Consider the following 27,346-nt stretch of genomic DNA (forward strand, 5'->3'; position numbering starts at 1 on the left):
TCTGGTCTAAAGCATGGATATCCTTAAAACCTGGACTGTAATGGCAGAGTTTTGGAACCTATGCATTATAAGATTCTGTCCAATCTGGCTGGTTGTAAAGAAAATCTGGTAATATATGGGAGCAAATGACAATCTACAGTTTGCTCCTAAATGCTGGAAAGCAGACTAAAACTGTTGTCCAAGTATAAGCAGGAAATATGTACTCAGTGCTCACCTGGGGTGTTAGACCAAAGAATTGTGTAGGTGTTGGCCAGTACGGATAATTAATGAGTGGTAATTGTAAATAATATTTACTGCTCTGTCACAGGGCCGTAGGTAGGGTGGTGCGGTCGGTGCCACCGCACAGAGCAGAACAGCGCTGCGGGCGGAACCCCGGCCGCCCACCACCTCATCTATCTATTAGAGATAGAAGCCGCTGCTGCGTGGCCGCGGCGCCCAGCACTGCTTGTATACAGAGAGCCGCGCCTCCCCGCTCCTTTTGACAAGCGTGACTCAATCTGAGTCCCTGAACCTATTGGGACAGGAGAGACATCATTACGTGACGTCTCCCCGCCCAAGACTCACAGAGTTCGCAGAGGAGCTGCCGGCTGCTGTGCGCCGTGAGGGTCAGGCTGGCAGGGAGCGTGCGGTGCTGTGTGGGGAGTCGGACACTGGATGACAGGACTTGCCAGGGGAGGTCTGGTGCAGTGTTTTAGAGACGGGCGGGCGGTATCCAACAGCAGTGGTCAGAAGCCTGTCCCGCCCATTGTCACTCCTAGTCACTGTCTGTGAGTGACAGTGAAGGTTGGGTTCTGCTGATTATGTATTCAGATTAAAAAAAAAAAAAAAAAAAAATTACTTACATACATTTACATAGATAGATGTCTGTCTCTGTGTCTGTCTGTCTGTCTCTATATCTCTGTCTGTATATTTTTAATTAGTATTTGATAAGATTTCTATACATAGATTAACAGAACAATAATAAATAGATATCACATTATATGGAGCTGCAGCTGTCACCAATCTAATTAAGCTCAAATACGAGTACTATAAAAATCATACCCAGTTCATCCATAATATCGCTATGATTTTTATAGTGCCCGTAATAGAGCTTGATTAATCTGCTGACAACTGCAGCTCCATATTATGTGAGATGTATTTATTATTGTTGAACTGTTAATCTAGGTGTAGAATGCACGAGAGAGAGAGATCGAGAGAGAGATCGAGAGAGAGAGATCGAGAGAGAGAGAGAGAGAGAGAGAGAGAGAGACTTTTGAGGGATATAATTAACAAAAAGTCAAGAGCCCGGGCTGCTTTCTCGCACAAGGCACCAAAATGTCTAGCTACAGCTCTGCTCTGGCAGACACAATGCTCCAGTCTGTGTCGTCATTCGAGCTACTGCACCTTAGTTGCTTATAAGGAGACTTAATACTTAAACACTACGGATCCATCTAACTTCCCCAGCAAACATTCCCACTCCTTGGGATTTTACATAGTGATAGTTCATAGACTGGAGCATGGTGTCTGCCAGAGCACTAAATATTATTACATACAATTACCACTCATTTGTCATTATTAATTATCAGTACTGGCCAAAACCTACACACAATTCTTTGGTCAAATACCCCAGGTGAGCACTGAGTACATATTCCCTGCTTATACTTGTATATTTTGAAGACAGGACATATCCAGTACTTAGCTGCTCCCATACTTGGGATACCCCCTTTTGAGCGCTGATCACAATCGTCATTTATCTAAAACAGTTGTTCAGATAAACTTTTTGAAGAGATTCAATCGATTTGTCTGAACAACCCTTTTTGTCTGCTTTCCAGTGTTTAGGAACAAGTGGCTGATTGTCATTTGCTCCAATATATTACCAGATTTTTGTTCCTACCAGTCAGATTGGACAGATAATCTTCAGATCATCTAGCTATAGCATAGGTGTATTAATTGAATAAAATATACAGGTGGTGCTAATTATTCCTGAGGTTACCTTGAAAACACGCACTGTTCCGAGTTTGAGTAACACTGCCCTACAGGAATCACATTTTGACATTAGCAAATATGCTAGTTAAACACTGACAATGTTTACAGGTGATACAGTACAGTACTGGCCAGTAATACAATCTGGGTTCTCCATAAACTACTTAGTAAGAGTTAGAGCCCAAAGTATTCGCAAGGATCTATTGCTGGTCTCAGAATAGCCCCTGCAGGTCACACATTAGTACCTGTATGATCTCATGGAAGAGGTTAGCATCACAAGTAAAAAATCTTGGAAGATCACATCTCTGAACAGACTGTAAGGACATCATTTTATACTGTTTGATTAGAGCATACAATTAGGTAAATCTAAATGTGATCTTCCAGGTAATGAAGCTACCTTTTCACAGTTCACGCTCAGAATCTAAAAAGTATATCATGCCAAGATTGTTCCATCTAATTAAACGGTTTAAAAATCTGATCATTAATTAATAAACATTAAATTTGTGATCTGTTTTAGAAGCAAGTCATTGCGGTTATATACTAAAATTGAGATCAAACAATGGCAAATGGCATAAGATATTACAAAACAAAACCATAACTACTGTAAGAAATATTTGATTGTCAGAGATTATATAAATGCAGGATTGGCACAAGTTGCAAGTCGATACACTTGTCCTTCACTGGTAGCTATGGCAAAATGGTTTCAGCACAAATTAAACCACTGTACAGCGGTCAGCTTTACCACCGTCACAGTCTACTACAATGCAATCCCCCCATTTCAGCAACAGGGGATTCAGTATAACAGGCTATCATATTTAGCAATACATTCACCCTCTTACCATTAGGTTCTGTAATAACAGGGTGTTTAAGAACAAATAAGTGCAATTTCAGCTATAACAAGACAGCAGATTATTTTACATTGAATGACGTATCCCATTGACTAAAATCCAAAGGCACAGCTATGTATGAAATAATTATTCAAAAGCTTGTTATTGCCCCCACCCAATGAATTGAGTGCAAACAATCTGCCCATGTAATAAAGTGAAACCACAAGGTGAACTGAAAATAAACCCTTATAATAAAAATTAGATTGCTTATAAGCCACAGATAAAAAACAAATGTCCTAGATACAAAGGCAGCAGAGATATAAACTCAAATATGCTGGTCTGATCTCTGCAATTTACCGGTATCAATCCAGAAATTCACAGTTATAAGCTTTACAAACCATATTATTGTCCCTCTAGTACATTAAGACCACTAGCCAGGGAAGACCACCCAGATCTGCACATCTAACTGTTTGGATGTTGATAAAATGGGAAATACGGCCCCATCAGAATGAGTACATTTACTTCCATACCCACAATTAATGTTTTGTTTTCTGGTTGGATACTTCCATAACATTTTATTACAAATCTCAAACTATATATTATTACCCCTCAATATAACTTTGAAAAGACTGCCATTACTTCCATCATCAATGAAAGGTGCTATGAAACACCAATAGTATAGGTAGAGGCCATTCTCAAGTAACAGCCATAAATATAGAATAACTAGTTCTGTCCCTTGTTATCAGCTATAATTACTGGTAGGTGCTATGGTGTGTGATTAATTTGTGACTCTCACAATCCCGAGCATTGGAAAGCAATAACCGCTCTAGAGTAGTAGGCTGGATGTTATAATGTTGACGTCTTCATCTGTTATTAACAATGAATAAAAAAATCCCAATGAAATTTAGGTCCAGTCTTAATCCCTGTCTTCTCTGCATGTCATCAAGTCATGTGCATGCGTCACAGATCGGGAGAGAAAGTATGGGCTGCTTTTCCTTCATCTGCATATTAAATAGATCTCCTGGAGCCATCATAATCACTCTGTCCGACTCCCAATTTCCCCATTCCATTCACTGCTGTAACTGACGGGAAACGGTCTCAATCCTTCATCTGCCAACAGTCCAAGCAAAGAAAGAGGTTAATTTTGTCAGACCCTCCTGCACATCTAAATAGGTCTTATATGTTTAAAGAAAGCTAGATATACAAAGAGGCATGCCTTGTTTATTGAGTGCATACAGATTAGCATCTGGCTAAGTACAAAGAAATAAGTGGACACCCCCTTTTGAATTGTGCCCCACTACAGCTGTCATGGGACAAATATGTGTCTTCATCTCAGGAAAGATATAAATTGCGTTCCAAAACCATCTCTAGTCTTCCGCCGCACAAACTGTATAATCCTTTACACACTACTCAGTAATCATCCACTGCTCCTCATTATGCTGTGCATTATTTGTCTCACAGAACCCTACAGCTAATGGGGGATAAAGCAGTGGATCCTTCCTAGTATGAGCTGGTTCTCACCTTTCTGGCAGCTGGCAGGTGGGTACACCTCCTCCCATGTATAATCTGCAAGGTTTACAGGCTGTGTCACCCATAGGTCTCGGAGGAGCTCATCCAGAGTCATGCGCACATCTGGATCACGTTGGAGAAGACCAGAAATGAGAACCTGTAATTCTAGAATGCAAAAACGTCATAAATCTACAGAAAAATACACCATCTTAAAATGAAAACATACAAGAGCTTAAAACAGTTAAAATGAAGAAGCTCTATAACATGATCTGCATTAGTTGTCACTTTACTGTCTATACGGTACACACTAATAGGTTACGCAAAGAACACAGGAGCCCGTTCAATCCTAAATAAAGACAACACCTATGGGCAATTATACTAAATTTCATGAGGTTAGAACGGTAACTACTCGTTGAATGTATTAAAAGGAGAAATAATATGAGATATGGTAAGAACTTACCCTTGTTATCTCTATTTCTACGAAGTCCATAGGGTTCCACAGGATACCTTGGGGGTATAGGTGTGACGTCAGTCGCAGGGCACCAAAGAGTTAAGCTTTCAGCCTCCCAGGATGCACTAGGTCCCCCTCCTATACCCCGCCCCCGGGCCAAGGCACCTCAGTTAGTTACCAAGCCATAGGCCGGAGGAGGAGAAGGAAGAGAGAGAACAAAGATCTGGACACATACAAGAATCACATTCTCACCAGAGGGAGACGGAAAACCGGTGACCAGAGCAAAGCCCATCTGCAGCACAGGTGCGACAGGGCGGGAGTCCTGTGGAACCCTATGGACTTCGTAGAAATAGAGATAACAAGGGTAAGTTCTTACCATATCTCATTTTCTACTTCAGGGTCCATAGGGTATCCACAGGATACCTTGGGGATGTCCCAAAGCAGTATCCTTTAAGGGTGGGGACGCTCCTGTGCAGAAAGGAGAATCCGCCGCCCGAAGGAAGCATCCTGAGAGGCGAAGGTGTCAAACCTGTAATACCTCACGAAGGTATGGACAGAAGACCACGTAGCAGCCTTGCAGATCTGAACTGCCGAGGCACCACGTCGAGCTGCCCACGAAGGACCCACAGACCTAGTGGAATGAGCCTTCAGAGAAGGAGGGACCGGTAGGCCTTCATGAAGATAAGCTTCAGAAATAGCCATACGGATCCAGGCTGCCAAAGTTTGCTTTGAAGCAGGCCAACCCTTTTTACGGAAGCCATAGAGGACAAACAAAGCGTCCGACTTCCTAAACGAAGAAGTGCGGTCAACATAAGTCCTTAAGGCCCGCACAACATCCAAAGAGGCCTCACCCACGGAAAGACCCGGTGAGTTAAAGGTCGGAACAACTATTTCCTCGTTAACATGAAACTGGGAAACAACTTTGGGAAGAAACTCGGGCCGAGTGCGGAGCACTGCCCTGTTCCCATAAAAAACCAAGAAAGGGGGTCTACAAGAAAGAGCCCCTAACTCAGAAACACGTCTGGCCGAAGCAATGGCCAGAAGGAAAACAGTCTTAGCTGTTAGCCATTTAAGATCCACTGAGCCCAGTGGTTCAAACGGCGGTCCTTGGAGAGCCCTCAGGACCACAGCCAAATCCCAAGGCGCCACAGGTGGAACAAAGGGCGGCTGAATGCGGAGAACACCCTGCATAAAGGTGCGCACATCCGGGATTGTAGCAATCCTACGGTGAAACCAGACAGATAGGGCCGAAACCTGTACCTTCAAAGAAGCAAGGCGAAGCCCATGATCTAGTCCCGCTTGCAGGAAGGCGAGAATCCGAGACAGACGAAACTCCCGCGGTGCATAACCTCTCGGTCGACACCACTGGAAGAACGTATGCCACACGCGATGGTATATCCTCGCGGAAGACGGTTTCCGAGCTCGTAACATGGTACGCACCACAGAGCTGGAAAACCCCCGGGACCTCAGCATGGTCGTCTCAACAGCCACGCCGTCAAAGACAGCCAAGTCAGGTCCGGGTGAAGGCAAGGACCCTGAGACAGAAGGTCCGGTCGTAGCGGCAACCGCAGAGGACTGTCCACGGACAGACCCTGAAGGTCTGAGAACCAGTGCCGTCTGGGCCACGCGGGAGCTATCAACAGGAGCGTCCCTCCTTCCTGTTTGAATTTCCGGATTACCCGTGGAAGAAGGGAGACCGGAGGGAACAGGTATGCGAACCGGAACGTCCACCGGACGGACAGAGCATCCACCAGAGACGCCCCTTCGTCTCTTGTGCGAGACCCGTACACCGGCAACTTGTTGTTGTGCCGGGACGCCATGAGGTCGATTTCTGGAAGACCCCACCTGTCCACCAGTAGTTGAAAAACATCCGGGTGCAGGGACCATTCCCCCGGATGAACGTCCTGGCGACTTAGAAAGTCCGCCTCCCAATTTAGCACTCCCGGGATGAAGACCGCTGATATGGCCGGAAGATTGCGCTCCGCCCAAAAAAGGATCCGAGAGACCTCTACGAGAGCCGCCCGACTGCGAGTTCCTCCTTGCCTGTTTATGTAGGCCACGGTGGTAGCGTTGTCCGACTGGACCTGCACCGGGCGACCCTGGAGAAACCGCTGTGCCTGCTGGAGAGCATTGAAGACCGCACGGAGTTCCAAGATATTTATTGGAAGCTCCGCTTCGGTCGGCGTCCACCTGCCCTGGAACAAGTGTGGACCCGAAACTGCTCCCCAGCCCCGAAGACTGGCGTCCATTGTCAACAGGACCCAATTTGGAACCCAGAACGGACGTCCCTTGTTGAGGTGGGTCGTCTGTAACCACCACGCAAGGGACAGGCGAACCTCCTGGGTGAACACAATCGTCCGGGACTTCAGAGACTGAGTCAGCCCGTTCCACTTGGACAGGATCAGGTGCTGCAGAGGTCTGGAGTGAAACTGGGCGTATTCCACCATGTCGAACACCGACACCATGGAGCCCAGTAACCTCATCGCCGAGTGTAAGGACACCCGGCGGCTGTGCAGGCAACTGCGCACCCTTGACTGTAAAGCAGAGATCTTGTCCTCCGTCACGAAGATCCTTTGCTGTCCCGAGTCCAATAAGGCTCCAAGATGCAGAATCCTCCGAGACGGGATTAGAGTGGACTTCTGCCAGTTGATTAGCCAGCCGTGCCGTTGCAGCAGTGCAATGGTCAGGTCCAAGTGGCGTAACAGGAGCTCTGGAGATCCTGCCACCAATAACAGGTCGTCCAAATACGGCAACATGCGGACTCCCTGCAGCCGCAGAAAAGCCGCCATGACCGCCATCACCTTGGTGAAAACACGTGGTGCTGTTGCCAGGCCAAAAGGTAACGCCCGAAACTGGAAGTGGTCGCTGCGGATTGCAAACCTGAGGAACTGTTGATGGCGCAAAAGAATAGGGACATGCAGGTAAGCGTCCTGTATGTCCAATGACACCAAGTAGTCCCCAGGTTCCAGCGCCAGAATGATGGACCGTAGGGTCTCCATCCAAAACTTCGGGACCCGCAAAGACTTGTTGAGTGCTTTGAGGTTGAGAATCGAACGATATGACCTATTGGGTTTCTGTACCAAAAATAGATTTGAATAGAAACCCTGGCCCCTCTGGGAGAATGGAACAGCCACTATAACTCCAGCCTGGAGCATAGTGTGCAATACCTTCCGCAGCTCCGTAGCCTTGTTCCGGTCTGATGGGAGACCCGTGGTGAAGAAGCGAGCCGGGGGTCTGTGCCGGAAGGAGAGGGCGTATCCGTGGGAAACCACCTCCAGAACCCAAGTGTCTGTCGTAGTGGTCGACCAACACTGGGCGAACTGTAGCAGGCGGCCTCCCACCCTGGGATCCCCCAAAGGGAGGCCCGGACCGTCAGGCCGCAGGCTTGTCATCTGGCTTGGGGGCCGGACGTCTGGTACTCCATGCCTGCTTCCGGGGCTTGACCGATTTCTTAGGGCCAGCCTGTCGAGGAAACGACTGTGGTTTGGGCCTGTCCTGGGCCCTAGATGACCAAAAGGACGATGGTCCCGAACCAGAAGGAGCAGCGGCCGACGGGAGACAAGCAGATTTGGCTGCCGCCAGCGTGGCCACAATCTTATCCAGATCCGGACCGAAGAGAACTTCTCCGGTAAACGGCAACGCTTCCAGACCTTTCTTGGAATCTGCGTCCGCCTTCCAGGATCGCAGCCACAAGGTGCGACGAGCAGCTACCGCTGCTGAAGAAATTCTAGACACCAGAGTACTAATGTCTAGAGCCGCCTCGTTGATGTAGGTGGCCGAATCACGGAGATTGCCAATCAACTCCGCCTGTTCGGCCGGACAGTCGGATTCAAAAGAAGCCTCTAATGAATCCGCCCAGCGCTCCATCGCTCTGGCAACCCAGCAAATGGCCATAGCCGGCCGTGCTGCCCCCCCTGCAAGGGAATAAGCGGACTTCAGGCAGATTTCTACCTTGCGGTCCGTAGCATCCTTAAGGGAGGACATGGATGGCATCGGCAATGTGGCACTACGGACAAGACGGGTCACGTGAGAATCCACCTGTGGAGGGGATTCCCACTTAGCAAAATAATTATCTGCGAACGGATAAGCCACCGCCAGGCGTCTCTGCGGCTGGTATCTTTTGCCAGGTTGTTTCCACGCCTCCTCTAAATGGTCCACCAACTGACCCGAAAGAGGAAAGACTGTGGCATCGCCCTTCACATCTTTGAAAAAGGCATACTTAGATTTAGCCGCTGGGGGAACTTCGTCCTCAATCACCAAGGCTGTGCGGACCGCCCGAATAAGTCCAGGAATATATACTTTGGACTTAGCATCAGCGTCCTTAGTATGGAGAGGTTCCTGATCGTAAGGATCCAGAATCTCCCCATCATCAGACGTCCCTTCGTCATCCTCATAAGGAGCGGACAGAGACGCCACCGGCCTTTTATGAGGCCGCATCACAGACTCCCCTTGCAACACATCCGACAAGTGCTGTACAGAACTCGTCAGGGAGTTAACCCACGCTGGCTCCTGAGAACCCGGGAGCGGGGAAATAGGGAGACTGTGGGGTACCACCAATTGTCGTGGGAACCCCTGCATGGGTGACGACACCACAGACTGCTGGGACAAACCCATCGGAGTAAACGCGGGCTGCGGAGCTAACTGGCCCACTAAAGCTGTTAACGCCTGAGCGAAACAAGCCCAGGGCGGCTCCTGTACCGGTGCTGTAACCGTAATAGGCCGCGCCATGGACAAACACTGCCGGCAAAGGCCCTCCGCGCTACCCTCCCCCTCCGCTAACGGTACTTTGCATGTGGTACACTGTAGCCGGAGGGGAAAATCACTTTCAGACATGATGGCACCACGTATGTGACCTCTCTCACCAATTAAGTATTAAATAGGCGAGAGACCACCCTGCAGCACCGCACCGCAAGGGCTTTAGCAGAAGAACAGGGACAGTAATAAAGCTGACAGTTTAGAGAAGAAAAGTTACAGGCAGCGCTAGCACAGTCACATACAATGCAGAGAAATAACAATTCCTGCACTAACAGCGCTGATCACTCAACTACACAGACACAGGGCCTGGTAGGACACAGCGCTGCATACACAGACCTGAGCCACAGCGGAGGAGAGGTATGCGGGGGGACCCAGACCACGATGCTTCCGTCCAGCGCTTCCAGCAGCGTTCACCATGCGTTCTGGAGAAGATGGCCGCCGAGGAGCAGAGAGGAGGCTGGCCTGGGGGAGGAGCGCTGCCACAGGACCAGTCGGCAGCATGCAGAGAGGGCTGTGTGCAGCGGGGGAGGCGCCGGCTGTGAGACAGGGAAGGCGCGCTCCCCTGGCATGCATTTAACCCCTGGGACGCCGCAGCGCTACCGCTCTGCTGCGGTCCGCTGTCCCAGGGGGTAGTGGAAGCGCAGGTTGGTCGCCTGGCTCCACGCTGCAGCCAGTCCCCAGGGAGCCCCCTGCCTGGGGACTTAGGACCATGTGATCAGCGGGGACCCACCGCGGGACCCCGCTGCTTACCTCTGTCCCCCTTGAATCCGGCCATGGTCCGGAGCATCTGGGGTCACCGCTAGCTGTGACCCCAGACGCCCACCAGCATCCCCGGATCAGTACCGGCGTTCTGGTACCGGCGGGGTGTAGGGAAGACAGCATGGACGTCAGGACTGACTGTCCATGCTGTTCATCCAGATGTGCAGCCACAGCTGCATGAAGAAAAAGCTTCAGGGGCTCTTCTAGCCCCCACTCCAACAGGTGCACCCGACTCCGGCCGGGCACCAAACTAAACTGAGGTGCCTTGGCCCGGGGGCGGGGTATAGGAGGGGGACCTAGTGCATCCTGGGAGGCTGAAAGCTTAACTCTTTGGTGCCCTGCGACTGACGTCACACCTATACCCCCAAGGTATCCTGTGGATACCCTATGGACCCTGAAGTAGAAATACTGTAGTGTTATATTACACCATAATAAATCATTCATAAGATTTGTTTTATTGCCGATCTACATATAGGAGTCAGTATATTCAACTTCTACAAGCAATTACCTCTTTTCTACAACAAATGCGAAGAACTAGAAGATTCTCACCTTGGGATACAGAAAAGGGAGGATTCAATTCTGCCTCCAGGATCTCTTCCACCTCACAGAAGGGGTTCTCGCCAAATATCAGTGTGTACAGGGTCACCCCTAGAGACCACATTTCCAGCTCTGGACCTGGGTAACTGCAATCACAATTCACATAAAAGACATTTTATCCATGTATAATAGGGAATACATATATTATAAAAAAAATACTTTTAAAAGAATGCAAGTATGCTGGCATCAGGTCACATTACAGAAAAAAAATGAAAGCAGTTGTCTGACATGCACTGTGCACCTGGAAGTGTCACCAGGAGAGGCACTGACTCTTCTAGGCTGTCTCTAAGATCGGCCAAAGAGGAAGCAAAAACCACGGGGATTACAGAAAATGAACAAACTCACGGGTTTCCGAGTAGCACCTCTGGTGCACAGTATTCTGTGGTGCCACAAAATGTCAAGAACAGTTTTCCAGGATGTAAATGGGCCGCAGAACCAAAGTCAACCAGCTTTATTGTGAAGTCAGGAGCGATTATTATGTTTTCATCCTTAATGTCACGATGTAGAATATAGTGACTGTGTAGGTATCCCACTGCGGACACCAACTGGAATTATAGAATTAAATAAATAACAAAAACCCACACATACAAGTTTTCTACAAACCAAAATGTTAGTCTTGTCCAAATTAAAATCAAAGCAGTGTATATTACAATAGGGATCCTTATGCAGTAAAGGGGTGCAGAGGGCAATGGTTGATGTAGACCAACAATGGACCACTTTCATTATTTAATGCTTTTGCAAAATTATTTTTGTCTTTAAATAAGAAAATACAACAATTAGTATAATTTATGAAAATGTTTAACCAAACGGAATTTGCTGCGCTATATAAGAAACTGTTAATAAATAATAATAAAATAATAGATTTTAGGTAAGGATGCAGCCAAAAGCACTTATAAGCCCAACCTAAAAACATAGTATTGCCAAATTAATCTACAAAAACCCAAAAGGTAATTGATCTCACCTGTCGAAAGATATAACTGGCAAGTGGTTCATCCAAATTGGGCTGATTATCAATAAAGTCAAAAAGGTCAAGAGCATCGCCGTGGAGCTCCATCACTAGTTGGAAGAATGTGGAATTCTCAAAGACCCCCAGGACCTAGAATGTATGGTAGGAGTAATATGTGAAAGTAGAACAACAGATACATTAAATGAGGAAGTTATGTTCCCCAGATTGCCTCTTATGGAGTTCCAAAATAATCTGTGCTTCCATTTTAAGGACCACCACAACTAAGGAGAAGCAACTCAGACAGTGCAATGACACTTTTGTTCCCATGTTGACCACAGAAACAGCGCCCCACACCTTGCTGTGTTGGTTTGAAGCCCCCATGCTGGTGCTAAACAAGGAAGCAGCTTGGAGCAATGGTTGGGTTGTTTTCCCTCAAGTGGTGTGGTCCTGGCATGGATGCCCCACAGTTCTGCTAGTATGAGGGAGGGGCAAGGTCAACTATAAATACAATTTGGGGGAAATTATACTTTTATAACACATATAATCCGTGCTTCTAAATGAGTATTATGTGAATTAAAAAGATGCCTAAACCTGAACAGCAAAATAAACTTACCTTAGTAATATTGGGGTGCTGTAACCTGGACAAAATAGCAATTTCCTGAGTGACTCTCCCAAGTTCAGTGTCCTGCACCCAACAGTCATCTAGCACTCGATCCTTACGGATAAATTTCACTACAACCTATTGCGGGCAGAAAGGACCAAGCAAAAAAGAAAGACAGACACATCTGTCATGCATGACTGAAGTCCACTGACGGCAAAGTGACACTACAAGTACATTCATTCCCTCCTCTACAACCTTTACTTGTATACACTTAGGGGGAGATGTACTAAGCCTTGGAGATTGATAACTGTCAATATAGAGGCTGTGGGGTCTATTTACTAAGCCTTGGATGGAGATAAAGTACCAGCCAACCAGCTCCTGTCATTTTTTCAAACGCAGCCAAGGACATGACAGGAGCTGATTGGCTGGTACATCTAAACATCGGATGTTTATGTAAAGAGAGCATTTCATGGATTACACACATTAAAAAATAAATTTCTACTTCAGGGTCCATAGGGTATCCACAGGATACCTTGGGGTATAGGTGTGACGTCAGTCGCAGGGCACCAAAGAGTTAAGCTTTCAGCCTCCCAGGATGCACTAGGTCCCCCTCCTATACCCCGCCCCCGGGCCAAGGCACCTCAGTTTTAGTTTGGTGCCCGGCCGGAGTCGGGTGCACCTGTTGGAGTGGGGGCTAGAAGAGCCCCTGAAGCTTATTCTTCATGCAGCTGTGGCTGCACAACTGGATGAACAGCATGGACAGTCAGTCCTGACGTCCATGCTGTCTTCCCTACACCCCGCCGGTACCAGAACGCCGGTACTGATCCGGGGATGCTGGTGGGCGTCTGGGTTCACAGCTAGCGGTGACCCCAGATGCTCCGGACCATGGCCGGATTCAAGGGGGACAGAGGTAAGCAGCGGGGTCCCGCGGTGGGTCCCCGCTGATCACATGGTCCTAAGTCCCCAGGCAGGGGGCTCCCTGGGGACTGGCTGCAGCGTGGAGCCAGGCGACCAACCTGCGCTTCCACTACCCCCTGGGACAGCGGACCGCAGCAGAGCGGTAGCGCTGCGGCGTCCCAGGGGTTAAATGCATGCCAGGGGAGCGCGCCTTCCCTGTCTCACAGCCGGCGCCTCCCCCGCTGCACACAGCCCTCTCTGCATGCTGCCGACTGGTCCTGTGGCAGCGCTCCTCCCCCAGGCCAGCCTCCTCTCTGCTCCTCGGCGGCCATCTTCTCCAGAACGCATGGTGAACGCTGCTGGAAGCGCTGGACGGAAGCATCGTGGTCTGGGTCCCCCCGCATACCTCTCCTCCGCTGTGGCTCAGGTCTGTGTATGCAGCGCTGTGTCCTACCAGGCCCTGTGTCTGTGTAGTTGAGTGATCAGCGCTGTTAGTGCAGGAATTGTTATTTCTCTGCATTGTATGTGACTGTGCTAGCGCTGCTGCCTGTAATCTTTTCTTCTCTAAACTGTCAGCTTTATTACTGTCCCTGTTCTTTCTGCTAAAGCCCTTGCGGTGCTGCAGGGTGGTCTCTCGCCTATTTAATACTTAATTGGTGAGAGAGGTCACATACGTGGTGCCATCATGTCTGAAAGTGATTTTCCCCTCCGGCTACAGTGTACCACGTGCAAAGTACCGTTAGCGGAGGGGGAGGGTAGCGCGGAGGGCCTTTGCCGGCAGTGTTTGTCCATGGCGCGGCCTATTACGGTTACAGCACCGGTACAGGAGCCGCCCTGGGCTTGTTTCGCTCAGGCGTTAACAGCTTTAGTGGGCCAGTTAGCTCCGCAGCCCGCGTTTACTCCGATGGGTTTGTCCCAGCAGTCTGTGGTGTCGTCACCCATGCAGGGGTTCCCACGACAATTGGTGGTACCCCACAGTCTCCCTATTTCCCCGCTCCCGGGTTCTCAGGAGCCAGCGTGGGTTAACTCCCTGACGAGTTCTGTACAGCACTTGTCGGATGTGTTGCAAGGGGAGTCTGTGATGCGGTCTCATAAAAGGCCGGTGGCGTCTCTGTCCGCTCCTTATGAGGATGACGAAGGGACGTCTGATGATGGGGAGATTCTAGATCCTTACGATCAGGAACCTCTCCATACTAAGGACGCTGATGCTAAGTCCAAAGTATATATTCCTGGACTTATTCGGGCGGTCCGCACAGCCTTGGTGATTGAGGACGAAGTTCCCCCAGCGGCTAAATCTAAGTATGCCTTTTTCAAAGATGTGAAGGGCGATGCCACAGTCTTTCCTCTTTCGGGTCAGTTGGTGGACCATTTAGAGGAGGCGTGGAAACAACCTGGCAAAAGATACCAGCCGCAGAGACGCCTGGCGGTGGCTTATCCGTTCGCGGATAATTATTTTGCTAAGTGGGAATCCCCTCCACAGGTGGATTCTCACGTGACCCGTCTTGTCCGTAGTGCCACATTGCCGATGCCATCCATGTCCTCCCTTAAGGATGCTACGGACCGCAAGGTAGAAATCTGCCTGAAGTCCGCTTATTCCCTTGCAGGGGGGGCAGCACGGCCGGCTATGGCCATTTGCTGGGTTGCCAGAGCGATGGAGCGCTGGGCGGATTCATTAGAGGCTTCTTTTGAATCCGACTGTCCGGCCGATCAGGCGGAGTTGATTGGCAATCTCCGTGATTCGGCCACCTACATCAACGAGGCGGCTCTAGACATTAGTACTCTGGTGTCTAGAATTTCTTCAGCAGCGGTAGCTGCTCGTCGCACCTTGTGGCTGCGATCCTGGAAGGCGGACGCAGATTCCAAGAAAGGTCTGGAAGCGTTGCCGTTTACCGGAGAAGTTCTCTTCGGTCCGGATCTGGATAAGATTGTGGCCACGCTGGCGGCAGCCAAATCTGCCTGTCTCCCGTCGGCCGCTGCTCCTTCTGGTTCGGGACCATCGTCCTTTCGGTCATCTAGGGCCCAGGGCAGGCCCAAACCACAGTCGTTTCCTCGACAGGCTGGCCCTAAGAAATCGGTCAAGCCCCGGAAGCAGGCATGGAGTACCAGACGTCCGGCCCCCAAGCCAGATGACAAGCCTGCGGCCTGACGGTCCGGGCCTCCCTTTGGGGGATCCCAGGGTGGGAGGCCGCCTGCTACAGTTCGCCCAGTGTTGGTCGACCACTACGACAGACACTTGGGTTCTGGAGGTGGTTTCCCACGGATACGCCCTCTCCTTCCGGCACAGACCCCCGGCTCGCTTCTTCACCACGGGTCTCCCATCAGACCGGAACAAGGCTACGGAGCTGCGGAAGGTATTGCACACTATGCTCCAGGCTGGAGTTATAGTGGCGGTTCCATTCTCCCAGAGGGGCCAGGGTTTCTATTCAAATCTATTTTTGGTACAGAAACCCAATGGGTCATATCGTCCGATTCTCAACCTCAAAGCACTCAACAAGTCTTTGCGGGTCCCGAAGTTTCGGATGGAGACCCTACGGTCCATCATTCTGGCGCTGGAACCTGGGGACTACTTGGTGTCATTGGACATACAGGACGCTTACCTGCATGTCCCTATTCTTTGGCGCCATCAACAGTTCCTCAGGTTTGCAATCAGCAGCGACCACTTCCAGTTTCGGGCGTTACCTTTTGGCCTGGCAACAGCACCACGTGTTTTCACCAAGGTGATGGCGGTCATGGCGGCTTTTCTGCGGCTGCAGGGAGTCCGCATGTTGCCGTATTTGGACGACCTGTTATTGGTGGCAGGATCTCCAGAGCTCCTGTTACGCCACTTGGACCTGACCATTGCACTGCTGCAACGGCACGGCTGGCTAATCAACTGGCAGAAGTCCACTCTAATCCCGTCTCGGAGGATTCTGCATCTTGGAGCCTTATTGGACTCGGGACAGCAAAGGATCTTCGTGACGGAGGACAAGATCTCTGCTTTACAGTCAAGGGTGCGCAGTTGTCTGCACAGCCACCGGGTGTCCTTACACTCGGCGATGAGGTTACTGGGCTCCATGGTGTCGGTGTTCGACATGGTGGAATACGCCCAGTTTCACTCCAGACCTCTGCAGCACCTGATCCTGTCCAAGTGGAACGGGCTGACTCAGTCTCTGAAGTCCCAGACGATTGTGCTCACCCAGGAGGTTCGCCTGTCCCTTACGTGGTGGTTACAGACGACCCACCTCAACAAGGGACGTCCGTTCTGGGTTCCAAATTGGGTCCTGTTGACAACGGACGCCAGTCTTCGGGGCTGGGGAGCAGTTTCGGGTCCACACTTGTTCCAGGGCAGGTGGACGCCGACAGAAGCGGAGCTTCCAATAAATATCTTGGAACTCCGTGCGGTCTTCAATGCTCTCCAGCAGGCACAGCGGTTTCTCCAGGGTCGCCCGGTGCAGGTCCAGTCGGACAACGCTACCACCGTGGCCTACATAAACAGGCAAGGAGGAACTCGCAGTCGGGCGGCTCTCGTAGAGGTCTCTCGGATCCTGGTTTGGGCGGAGCGCAATCTTCCGGCCATATCAGCGGTCTTCATCCCGGGAGTGCTCAATTGGGAGGCGGACTTTCTAAGTCGCCAGGACGTTCATCCGGGGGAATGGTCCCTGCACCCGGACGTTTTTCAACTACTGGTGGACAGGTGGGGTCTTCCAGAAATCGACCTCATGGCGTCCCGGCACAACAACAAGTTGCCGGTGTACGGGTCTCGCACAAGAGACGAAGGGGCGTCTCTGGTGGATGCTCTGTCCGTCCGGTGGACGTTCCGGTTCGCATACCTGTTCCCTCCGGTCTCCCTTCTTCCACGGGTAATCCGGAAATTCAAACAGGAAGGAGGGACGCTCCTGTTGATAGCTCCCGCGTGGCCCAGACGGCACTGGTTCTCAGACCTTCAGGGTCTGTCCGTGGACATTCCTCTGCGGTTGCCGCTACGACCGGACCTTCTGTCTCAGGGTCCTTGCCTTCACCCGGACCTGACTCGGCTGTCTTTGACGGCGTGGCTGTTGAGACGGCCATGCTGATGTCCCGGGGGTTTTCCTGCTCTGTGGTGCGTACCATGTTGCGAGCTCGGAAACCGTCTTCCGCGAGGATATACCATCGCGTGTGGCATACGTTCTTCCAGTGGTGTCGACCGAGAGGTTATGCACCGCGGGAGTTTCGTCTGTCTCGGATTCTCGCCTTCCTGCAAGCGGGACTAGATCATGGGCTTCGCCTTGCTTCTTTGAAGGTACAGGTTTCGGCCCTATCTGTCTGGTTTCACCGTAGGATTGCTACAATCCCGGATGTGCGCACCTTTATGCAGGGTGTTCTCCGCATTCAGCCGCCCTTTGTTCCACCTGTGGCGCCTTGGGATTTGGCTGTGGTCCTGAGGGCTCTCCAAGGACCGCCGTTTGAACCACTGGGCTCAGTGGATCTTAAATGGCTAACAGCTAAGACTGTTTTCCTTCTGGCCATTGCTTCGGCCAGACGTGTTTCTGAGTTAGGGGCTCTTTCTTGTAGACCCCCTTTCTTGGTTTTTTATGGGAACAGGGCAGTGCTCCGCACTCGGCCCGAGTTTCTTCCCAAAGTTGTTTCCCAGTTTCATATTAACGAGGAAATAGTTGTTCCGGCCTTTAACTCACCGGGTCTTTCCGTGGGTGAGGCCTCTTTGGATGTTGTGCGGGCCTTAAGGACTTATGTTGACCGCACTTCTTCGTTTAGGAAGTCGGACGCTTTGTTTGTCCTCTTTGGCTTCCGTAAAAAGGGTTGGCCTGCTTCAAAGCAAACTTTGGCAGCCTGGATCCGTATGGCTATTTCTGAAGCTTATCTTCATGAAGGCCTACCGGTCCCTCCTTCTCTGAAGGCTCATTCCGCTAGGTCTGTGGGTCCTTCGTGGGCAGCTCGACGTGGTGCCTCGGCAGTTCAGATCTGCAAGGCTGCTACGTGGTCTTCTGTCCATACCTTCGTGAGGTATTACAGGTTTGACACCTTCGCCTCTCAGGATGCTTCCTTCGGGCGGCGGATTCTCCTTTCTGCACAGGAGCGTCCCCACCCTTAAAGGATACTGCTTTGGGACATCCCCAAGGTATCCTGTGGATACCCTATGGACCCTGAAGTAGAAAATATGAGATATGGTAAGAACTTACCCTTGTTATCTCTATTTCTACGAAGTCCATAGGGTTCCACAGGACTCCCGCCCTGTCGCACCTGTGCTGCAGATGGGCTTTGCTCTGGTCACCGGTTTTCCGTCTCCCTCTGGTGAGAATGTGATTCTTGTATGTGTCCAGATCTTTGTTCTCTCTCTTCCTTCTCCTCCTCCGGCCTATGGCTTGGTAACTAACTGAGGTGCCTTGGCCCGGGGGCGGGGTATAGGAGGGGGACCTAGTGCATCCTGGGAGGCTGAAAGCTTAACTCTTTTGTGCCCTGCGACTGACGTCACACCTATACCCCAAGGTATCCTGTGGAACCCTATGGACTTCGTAGAAATAGAGATAACAAGGGTAAGTTCTTACCATATCTCATATTATATACTTGTTGAATCATCAAAAACACTGTTACCATGGAGAACAATCTGATTCGAGACAAATCAAAGAATAGAAAAATCGGTGTATAAACACTCACCTCCTTCGCGTCTTCCCTGTCTTTTGCAGACCACACAAAGCCAAAGGCTCCTTTTCCAAGAGGAAAGAGGGTCTCATATTGTTGGTCATACGGGCCGTCACAGGCGCCCAACGCCTGGAGATCCTGTATCTCCGTGCACTGGCCGGCTTCAGCATTGCTGCGGATCAGCTGCAGGAAGCGTGCAAGAAAGATGTAGTGAAGACACCATTTAGAAAATTACAAAAATAAACCTGTTTATAATAGAGATATATTATTTATATTATTTGCAGTAATAGAAAAGAAAAGAACTTGGCAATGCGTAATGACAAAGGTACAGCAATTAGAATCGGATTTGTAGTTATAAACATAACATACATAACAAACATAACATACATAACATACATAACAAACATAACATACATAACATACATAACAAACATAGGGGTCTATGTACTAAACCGTGGCTAGATAAAAGGTCTACACTTACTATGCAGCGCTTTTCATAGAACAATCCCATGAGCAAAGCCTTAGAGACAGAAACACACCTAGTGACTGAGCTTAGCTCAGATCCCTGTGATATATATGAGTGGGGCAACCCTTATTAGATAAGAGAGAAACATACTATCTGATATTCTAGAAATTTGGATACGTATAATACTGGATACATGCAAATTCTTCACCGGTTCCTAATCTTAAACACAGTGTACATACGCCATTATACCCTTACCACTAAGTGTGAGCTGAACAGTAGTTGTAATACATAGGGCAATACTGCCCAAGGTAGATGTTGTTTGGTGTTTGGTAGTGATTGCACTCCATTTTCAATTCGAGGCGAAAAATCTGTTATCGGCGATAATTTAGCGCCGATGACGTCATTTTCGCCTGTTTCACTTATCCCCATATTCAATTTCAAAGACTTTTCACAGGTGCGAAAAGTCTTTGTTAAAAAACGGGGATAAGTTTTCACCATGTAATACATGGTGGAAAAAAAAAGTGCAGAATTGGGGTTTAGGGGTGCAGACAAAAAAAAAAAAAAAAGAGCCTGCACCCCTGGGAGTGCCCCCTAAAAGTATTCTGGTAAATACATTTTTTTAAAAAGTCCTCAGGACACCCCAAAAAATGTACTTTAATTTTGGGGGCAAAAAAAAATAAAATTGGGGAACAAAGTTTTAAACTAGCGAAATTGTTTCCCAGGTATGTGGCAGGTGTTTTCTTGTATGCGGCTGGTAGCGGCAGGTGCATTTTTGAAGAATTTTAAAAAATGACTTTAGGGACCTAATATGCTTGCACCCATTTTCATGTACCCCAAATTTGATGGGCATAGTTATTTACAAAAAAAAAAAAAGCTAAGAACTATTCTTCACAGGCGCAGTTATGCACCTGCTGCGGCTATTTAAAATCCCCAAATACCTTCAGCAGGCCAAATCAGGGGTACCCATAATGGAATCGGTATGATTTACCGCCAGACCCCTGGCCGGCGGTTGGAATGCTGACAGCGTCATCCCGGCAGAGGAGGAAATCCCGGTTGTCGAAGGTAAGTATTCACTAACCTATTTGTAACCCCCTAACCCTCCCTTAGGGGTGCCTAACCGTAACCACCCCAAGTGCCTAATCGTAATCCCCCTTTTAAATGCCTAAACCTAAGTCCCCCGGGGGGGGTGCCTAACCCCAAGTCCCCCCCAAGGGTGCTCAACCCTAACATACCCTCCCCCTAACATCCCGGGAGGGGGGGGTGCCTAACCCTAAGTCCCCCTCGGGAGCCCTAAATCTAACCCTCCCCCCCCGCGGCTGTCCACGCTCAGCAGTACATCAATCGTGATGACGGTCTCCCGGCGTTGGTAAAATGACAGGCGTCTAGATTTAAATGCCTGTTATTTAACCCTCGCCGGGATAAAGCAGTCGGGAAGCCGGTTGTCGGGATTAGGTCCGTCGGCTTCCCGACTGCATACCCCCATGTCAGACTATCTTTAGGGGTTGCCTGGATGATTTCCCCAAAATTGACAGAACTTTTCCATTCTTACCTTTCTGCCCGGTCCCATTTTCGCCGGTTCTAAATTGAATACGGGGATAAGCGGGCACGCGCCCGATACTTTATCCCTGCAGAAACCTCCGATGATGGTGAAAAGTCCAAGCTCGGACTTCTCGCCTCTAATTGAATATGGCCCTAAATATTTCATAGCTCATAGAAGCATGATTACTGGACTGTTAAACATAATTATTTAATATTTATATTTTCGCCTACAAGTATTTTCCTTTCCTTATTGTTTTTTTAAAGATGTAAGATAGTTATATTTTAAATATTATAATCATATCATATACATATAAAAGATTTCATATTAAGAGTGCCCCAAAAAATATTTTTTTTCTCTTTTTGTCTGTGCAAAATATTTTTTGTTAAGCATCTTGTCTGCTATAGTATTTCATTTGAGCAGACAGATTATATGAAATGAACAATCATAGTAATAATTATATATTATACAAAACACACACATACTGTAAATATATACCCATTGAAAGTCTCATTTGCAGGTGTTCATAAAACTGCCGGCAGCTAGGATATTTTTCTGTAATTTGATGAAAAGTACCTCACCGTTTCATATGTTGCATTTTTTAAATGCACACATACACTTTGTAGATACATCCAAAAATAAAAAAAAGTTATGGTAAAACCTACCTCGGTTAACTTTCTTTCTTTGAAGTCCATAGGGTCCACAGGGAGACATTGGGGTGTAGGTGGGACCTGGAGGACCGGACACCAACAGCAAAGCTTTTCAATCCCAGGTTACTCCGATCCTTCCCCCTATACCCTGCCCACAGCCTGAGGGCACTTCAGTTTTGTTAACAAGCCAGAGGCAGGAGCAGGATAGGAGAGAAGGAAGACTGGTACACTGAGGAATCGCACTCTTACACAGAGAAGGAAACAAGTGAACAGGAGAAGAAAACCCATAGAAGCTAGGAGCGTCAGGGCGGGTGCGAATTTTACTATAACTCTCCTTTTCTTCTTCAGGGTCCATAGGGCTCCACAGGGAGACATTGGGGATGCCCCAAAGCAGTTGTTCAAGGGTGGGAACGCTCCGATAGAACTTTACGCCCGAAGGAAGCATCCTGAGAGGCAAATGTATCAAAGAAATAAAACTTAAGAAAGGTGTGGACCGAAGACCAGGTGGCCGCCTTGCATAGCTGTTCAGCTGAGGAGCCGCACCAGGCTGCCCACAAGGGGCCCACAGAGAGAGTAGAATGAACAGAGACTAGTCGGCACAGGAAAGCACGTCTGCGTGTAAGCCTGTGAGCTAGTCATGCGAATCCATCTGGCCATCCCTTCTTGTGGAATCCATATAGGACAAAGAGGGAGTCAGATTTCCGGATGGAAGCAGTATGGCCCACGTAGATCTTTAGAGCACGAACCACATTCAAAGAAGCATCACCTGCCGAGAGGTCTAGTGAAGTAAAGGCCGGAAACCACAATTTCCTCATTCAAGTGGAAGCGAGAAACCACCTTGGGAATAAAGACTGGGCGTGTTCGAAGAACAGCCCTGTCCTGATGAAATATCAAGGAGGGGATGACATGAAAACGCCCCTAAATCGGATACCCTACGGGCAGATGCTATAGCCAGAAGAAACAAAGTCTTCGCAGTGAGCCACTTGACATCCACTGATTCCAGAGTTTTCGAATGCAGGTTCCTGAAGTGCTTGGAGCACCACTGACAAATCCCATGGAGCCACAGGAGGGACAAAGGGAGGTTGTATTTGTAGAACACCCTGCATGAAGGTGTGAACATCCCTTATAGGAGCAATTCTGCGCTGAAACCAGATAGACAAAGCAGAGGACCTGAACTTTCAGAGATGCTAGGTGGAGGTCTAGATCCAATCCAGCTTAAAGAAAGGCAAGAATTCTAGGACCTTAAAGTCATAGTTTCTTGGAGCAGACTATTGGAAATATGTATGCCATATTCTGTAGTAAATCCTGGCTGAGGCTGGTTTACGTGCTTTTAGCATTTTCTGGACCACAGAGCTGGAAAAACCCTTAGCCGTTAGGAGGGATGTCTCAAGAGCCAAGCTGTTAAAGACAGACAGGCTAAGTCCGGATGTAAACATGGACCCTGAGACAAGTTGAAGAGGAACGTGTATGGAGAGCCTTTGAAGATCGGAGTACCAGTGACATCTGTGCCAGACCGGAGCTATTAACATGATTGTACCTCCCTCATGTCTAAACTTTCGAAGTACTCAAGGAAGCAGAGATATTGGAGGGAAGAGATATGCTAAATGGAGGTTCCATTTCACCGACAATGCGTCTATGAAGGCCGTGTCAGGGTCCTTTGTTCTGGCTCTATAAATTGGAAGTTTGTTGTTATGTCTGGAGGCCATGAGATCCACTAGAAGCTAAAAGACTTCTGGATGTAGAGACCATTCTCCTGCATGCATGTCGTGACGGCTGTGGAAATCCACCTCCCAATTGAGAATCCCCGAGATGAACACTGCGAAGATGGCTGGGAGATTGCGTTCGTTCCAGGTTAGAATGTGGGACACTTCTGTCATTGCTGACCGACTTAGAGTGCCCCTTGGTGATTGAGGTAGGCCACAGGCTGTGTGGCGTTGTCGGACTGTACTTGTACTGGCCTGTTTTCCAGAATATTCCGAGCCAGAGTGAGAGCTCTGTAGATGGCTCGAAGTTCCAGGATGTTGATTGGCAACACTGCCTCAACTGGTGACCCTGGAAGGAGTGCTGGCCGGATACTGCGCCCCACCCTCTGAGGCTTACGTCAGTGGTGAGGAGAGCCCAGTTGTGGAAAATAGGGACAGGTATAAACTAACAGTATCGAAAATCGAGATTAGTGCTAGCAGAAGTCACATACAAACGCAGAAAAAACATAGTGCTAAAGTCAACTACACAGATCACAGTGGCTGGTAGGATATAGCGCTGTGGGAGAGGTATACAGGGAGACTGGACCATGCGTTTCCCAGAGACCTGCTTGCCTAAAATGGCTGCAACGCATCTATGAGGGGGCGGGGGGTGAGGGAGGAGCAGATCAGAAAATACCAAGACTGCAGTGGAATGGCGCCGAGCTGGGGGAGGGGCTGCAGGGAGAACGCCTTATCCCCTGGATGACGATAACTACCGGGTCCCTTAGCCTTTATAATATGCCTCTGCACCAGTATCGTTATGCCCCGATAGTCTAGTGGAGTAGTGGGCGAGCCAGTGTCCACATCAGCGCCTCCGGACCGTCTCCTGAGACCGGAGGCAAGACTGTACTATGACGTGGGTCCACGCGGACGGGGGTCCAGGGAGCCTGCTAGCTAGTCCTACTCGGAGCTCCGCCAGGAGTACCTAGCACAGGCTTGGTGTCACGGCGCCGGAGAGGGGTGATGGGGCGGCAGCACAGACGTCCGGAGGACAATCTGGTGCTGCTCGGCCATTTGGTAAAAAAGAAAAAGTAAATGAAATCATAAAATTAAAGCTTGTTGTAATGGTGGTCCAGCTGCTGCCGGACACTAACGAAACTGAAGTGCCCTCAAGCTGTGGGCGGGGTATAGGGAAGGGGGGGGGGGGGGGGGGGGAGGACTGGAGCATCCTGGGATTGAAAAGCTTTGCTATTGGTGTCTGGTCCTACACCCCAATGTCTCCCTGTGGAGCCCTATGGACCCTGAAGAAGAAATAGGAATAAGATAGTCAACACAAAATGTAACAAGGTGGAACAGCGGAACACAGAAGTATTTGCAGAGTGGAGAGCTTTTTATTGATAGCTTCAGCACAAACCTCTCCCAGACTGCGCTCGGATTGCTCGAGGAGTGACTGGGATGAACTCGCCAAACTGGAGAGTAGAAGACGGGTTCTGGCAATTGCTTCTCTCTGTCCCTGCATCAAATCTTTAGATATCCAAACATTGAATAAAGGAACGCCAGCGGGGTGTACTGCATGCACTTCAAACTGAATATCTGCCTCCAAAAAAAAAAAAAAAAAGTCAGCAAAATAACATTTTAAAGAAGTACCAAAAAAATGTTTTCTATTTAAAACAGAAGAATCAACATTTAAAAATACAAAACAAAAAATATATTTTCCTCCGTGTTTGTTTCTAATACTTTTAGACAGGTCAATATAAAATATGTATGTGTGTGGCCAGGATCCACTTTCTACTATCCTCTTGGAGCCATACTCAGCTTGGAGGGGGCACCAAACATTAGGGACCCAAGTCCCAACAGTAATGTGGGTTGCTATTCTACATGTTAAGTCTTACAGACCAGAGTTTTTGGAGCCAGGGGAGAGATTGGACTGATCCCTTCTCCTGGCAGTGCAAGGGGAGGGGTACCTCTCCAACCACCAAGTGCAATGTTATAAGTAAGAGGATGGTCCAGGCTGATTCACATGCAAGAGAACCTAAAATGGGTAAAGTGACAGTCAGATCACTACTGGGTAATGAAAGTAATAATGACGATTATAGGATGATGCAATATTCTCTTACACAGTCTGGAGCCATCCCGATGATAGCAGCTTCCAGTGAAAATCCCTTCTCGAATTTCACAGTTGATAGAAGGTGGTGCTAGGTCAAGGGCATGACCATGGTTTTCAGGCAGGACTAAAGAATGGGAAGATCCATCTTTAACAGGGGTGGATGTAACCTGGGAAAACTCCCCTTTTAAAAGTTGCTCTCCTTCATCCTGGCTTGAAGACATTTCTGGTGATCTGTTTGACGAATCACAGCCTAGTCCATCACCAGCTTGCTCCGGGTGTGGATCGGTGGAACAACATGCGTGCAATGGGATCAAACTTGTGTTACTAGAAAAAGGGTGCTTGGTTTCAGTGTTAATGAAAGTCACTTCATCAGAATTCCTGGTGCTTTGCTGAGGACATAGTACTGAAGGTGACAAGATATGTGGTGGGGGGGTTGTGTTTAAAGGGAATTTTCCTGGTGAAATAGATTCTGGTATACACATAACAGGGCTGCTGTGGAATAGTGGGGGAGGGCTTGAGATTACGGGTGAGTTATAATTACAGGGTGCAGTTTGCTCTGTATTAGTGCAGTTAGAAGATTGAGTAGCACCTGCTGTTAATATCGGAGTAACCTGGTGAGTGTGTGCATTAACAGCAGAATCAGTGCATATGGAAAGGCTTAGTGTGGTGCATACTGGAGAATTAGGTAGTGGTGCCACCTGAACTGTAACTGGTGAAGTATGGTCACTAGAAAAAGGAGGTTGAATTGTGTTCAGCTGTAAGGTACAGTGAAGAGACAGAGAGTAGTCATCATGCCCCGAGCCCGGGCAAGCACCAGGAGAATGGGAGGATTTCTTTACATAGGTTTTCTGTTGGCTATTGTTTCCAGTTAAGTTCATGCTTTTTAGGCAGTGGGTGAGAGGTGACAAGTCCAGCTCCATGCCCATCTCAGGCAGAAGATCATGTAGTGCACATTTTCCCGCTGCTTGGCCTCCCTCCCATGGCTCATCTTGTGTAGGGGTTCCAGGAGATCGGCAGAAGGCTGGCATGATCAAATTACAATGGTCTGCAAGGGCTGAGGAGGTCGCTTTATGCTGGCCATTACCTTCCCTGAGCATAGAGAGAGATGGAGTGTATTACATTACTTTGCTATACCACCCAAGAATGTCACAATCACAGAACTGGTTTTTAGTATTAATACACACTTAAAGAAGTCAGGAAACTTTTATTGAAGGCAAAAACATGCTAGGAACTCATGGATATAACATGCCAATATAAGGAAACTCTCACTGCATTATAATGAATGACACCCCTAGGTTGTTGTCAGACACTTCAACTATTACAATACTGTGGAAGAGCTGTCGTGAAGCTCCTCTGTACATTACACAGAAAACAGAAGTGGAGCAGTCATGGCAGACAACAGGGCTTATGGCTGCTGGTATTTCTATGCATATGCCAGAATAGTTTTGAAAAAGACATTAATCATTTAAAAACAGGTTTAGGTAATCCTGCACGCCTCAATCACATTGTAGGGGAGATGTACTATAGCTCTAGAAAGTGATAAATTGGAGAGTGATAAACTACCAGCCACTCAGCTGCTAACTGTTATCTTACAGGCTGTGTTTGAAAAATGACAGGAGCTGACTGGTTGGTAGTTTATCACTTTCCAATTTATCACTTTTGAGAGCTTAGTACATCTACTATTTTACTGCCAATTTTTCTCCACTAGTAGTGGTGATAAGTGTTAGGGTTGTGGGCAGAGGAAGGATTACATTGTAGTGTTACTGCTCTACAGAAACCAGACTGAAGTCCTTAACCCTAAAAGGGAGCGTACTACACAGAGTACACACAAACATTTACCTAAACCATTTATTCCCCCTATCCGCTAAAATGGTGGCGATCCCTCTCTTTAAGAGTGATCAATGGTGGCTGAGATACAAATTTGTGAGCTGCAACATGAAAAGTGCTTTCAGAACGTTAATTAGCAGACGTTACCTAAACATTT

General features: G+C 48.6%; 1 protein-coding gene across 2 annotated transcripts in view; it reads right to left on the minus strand.

The window, feature by feature from the left end:
- Positions 1-1,122: 1,122 nt before the first annotated feature.
- Positions 1,123-27,346, minus strand: part of PASK (PAS domain containing serine/threonine kinase) — a 62,165-nt gene continuing 35,941 nt past the window's right edge. Inside the window, exons 10-19 of one of the 2 annotated variants that reach the window (XM_088479244.1) lie at positions 25,373-26,451; positions 24,670-24,848; positions 21,589-21,654; positions 18,936-19,103; positions 12,420-12,545; positions 11,822-11,956; positions 11,206-11,405; positions 10,813-10,946; positions 4,311-4,463; positions 1,123-3,899 (exon numbers count right to left, since the gene is read on the minus strand). In XM_088479244.1, coding sequence (XP_088335370.1) covers positions 3,826-3,899; positions 4,311-4,463; positions 10,813-10,946; positions 11,206-11,405; positions 11,822-11,956; positions 12,420-12,545; positions 18,936-19,103; positions 21,589-21,654; positions 24,670-24,848; positions 25,373-26,451 — 2,314 coding nt within the window. In that variant the 3' untranslated portion in view covers positions 1,123-3,825. The remainder of the gene's footprint in view (positions 3,900-4,310; positions 4,464-10,812; positions 10,947-11,205; positions 11,406-11,821; positions 11,957-12,419; positions 12,546-18,935; positions 19,104-21,588; positions 21,655-24,669; positions 24,849-25,372; positions 26,452-27,346) is intronic. The other variant, XM_088479245.1, reaches the window with a different exon arrangement.

This window comes from Taudactylus pleione, unplaced genomic scaffold (genome assembly GCF_031769625.1).
Source record: "Taudactylus pleione unplaced genomic scaffold, aTauple2 ptg000229l, whole genome shotgun sequence".
Classification (NCBI taxonomy): domain Eukaryota; kingdom Metazoa; phylum Chordata; class Amphibia; order Anura; family Myobatrachidae; genus Taudactylus; species Taudactylus pleione.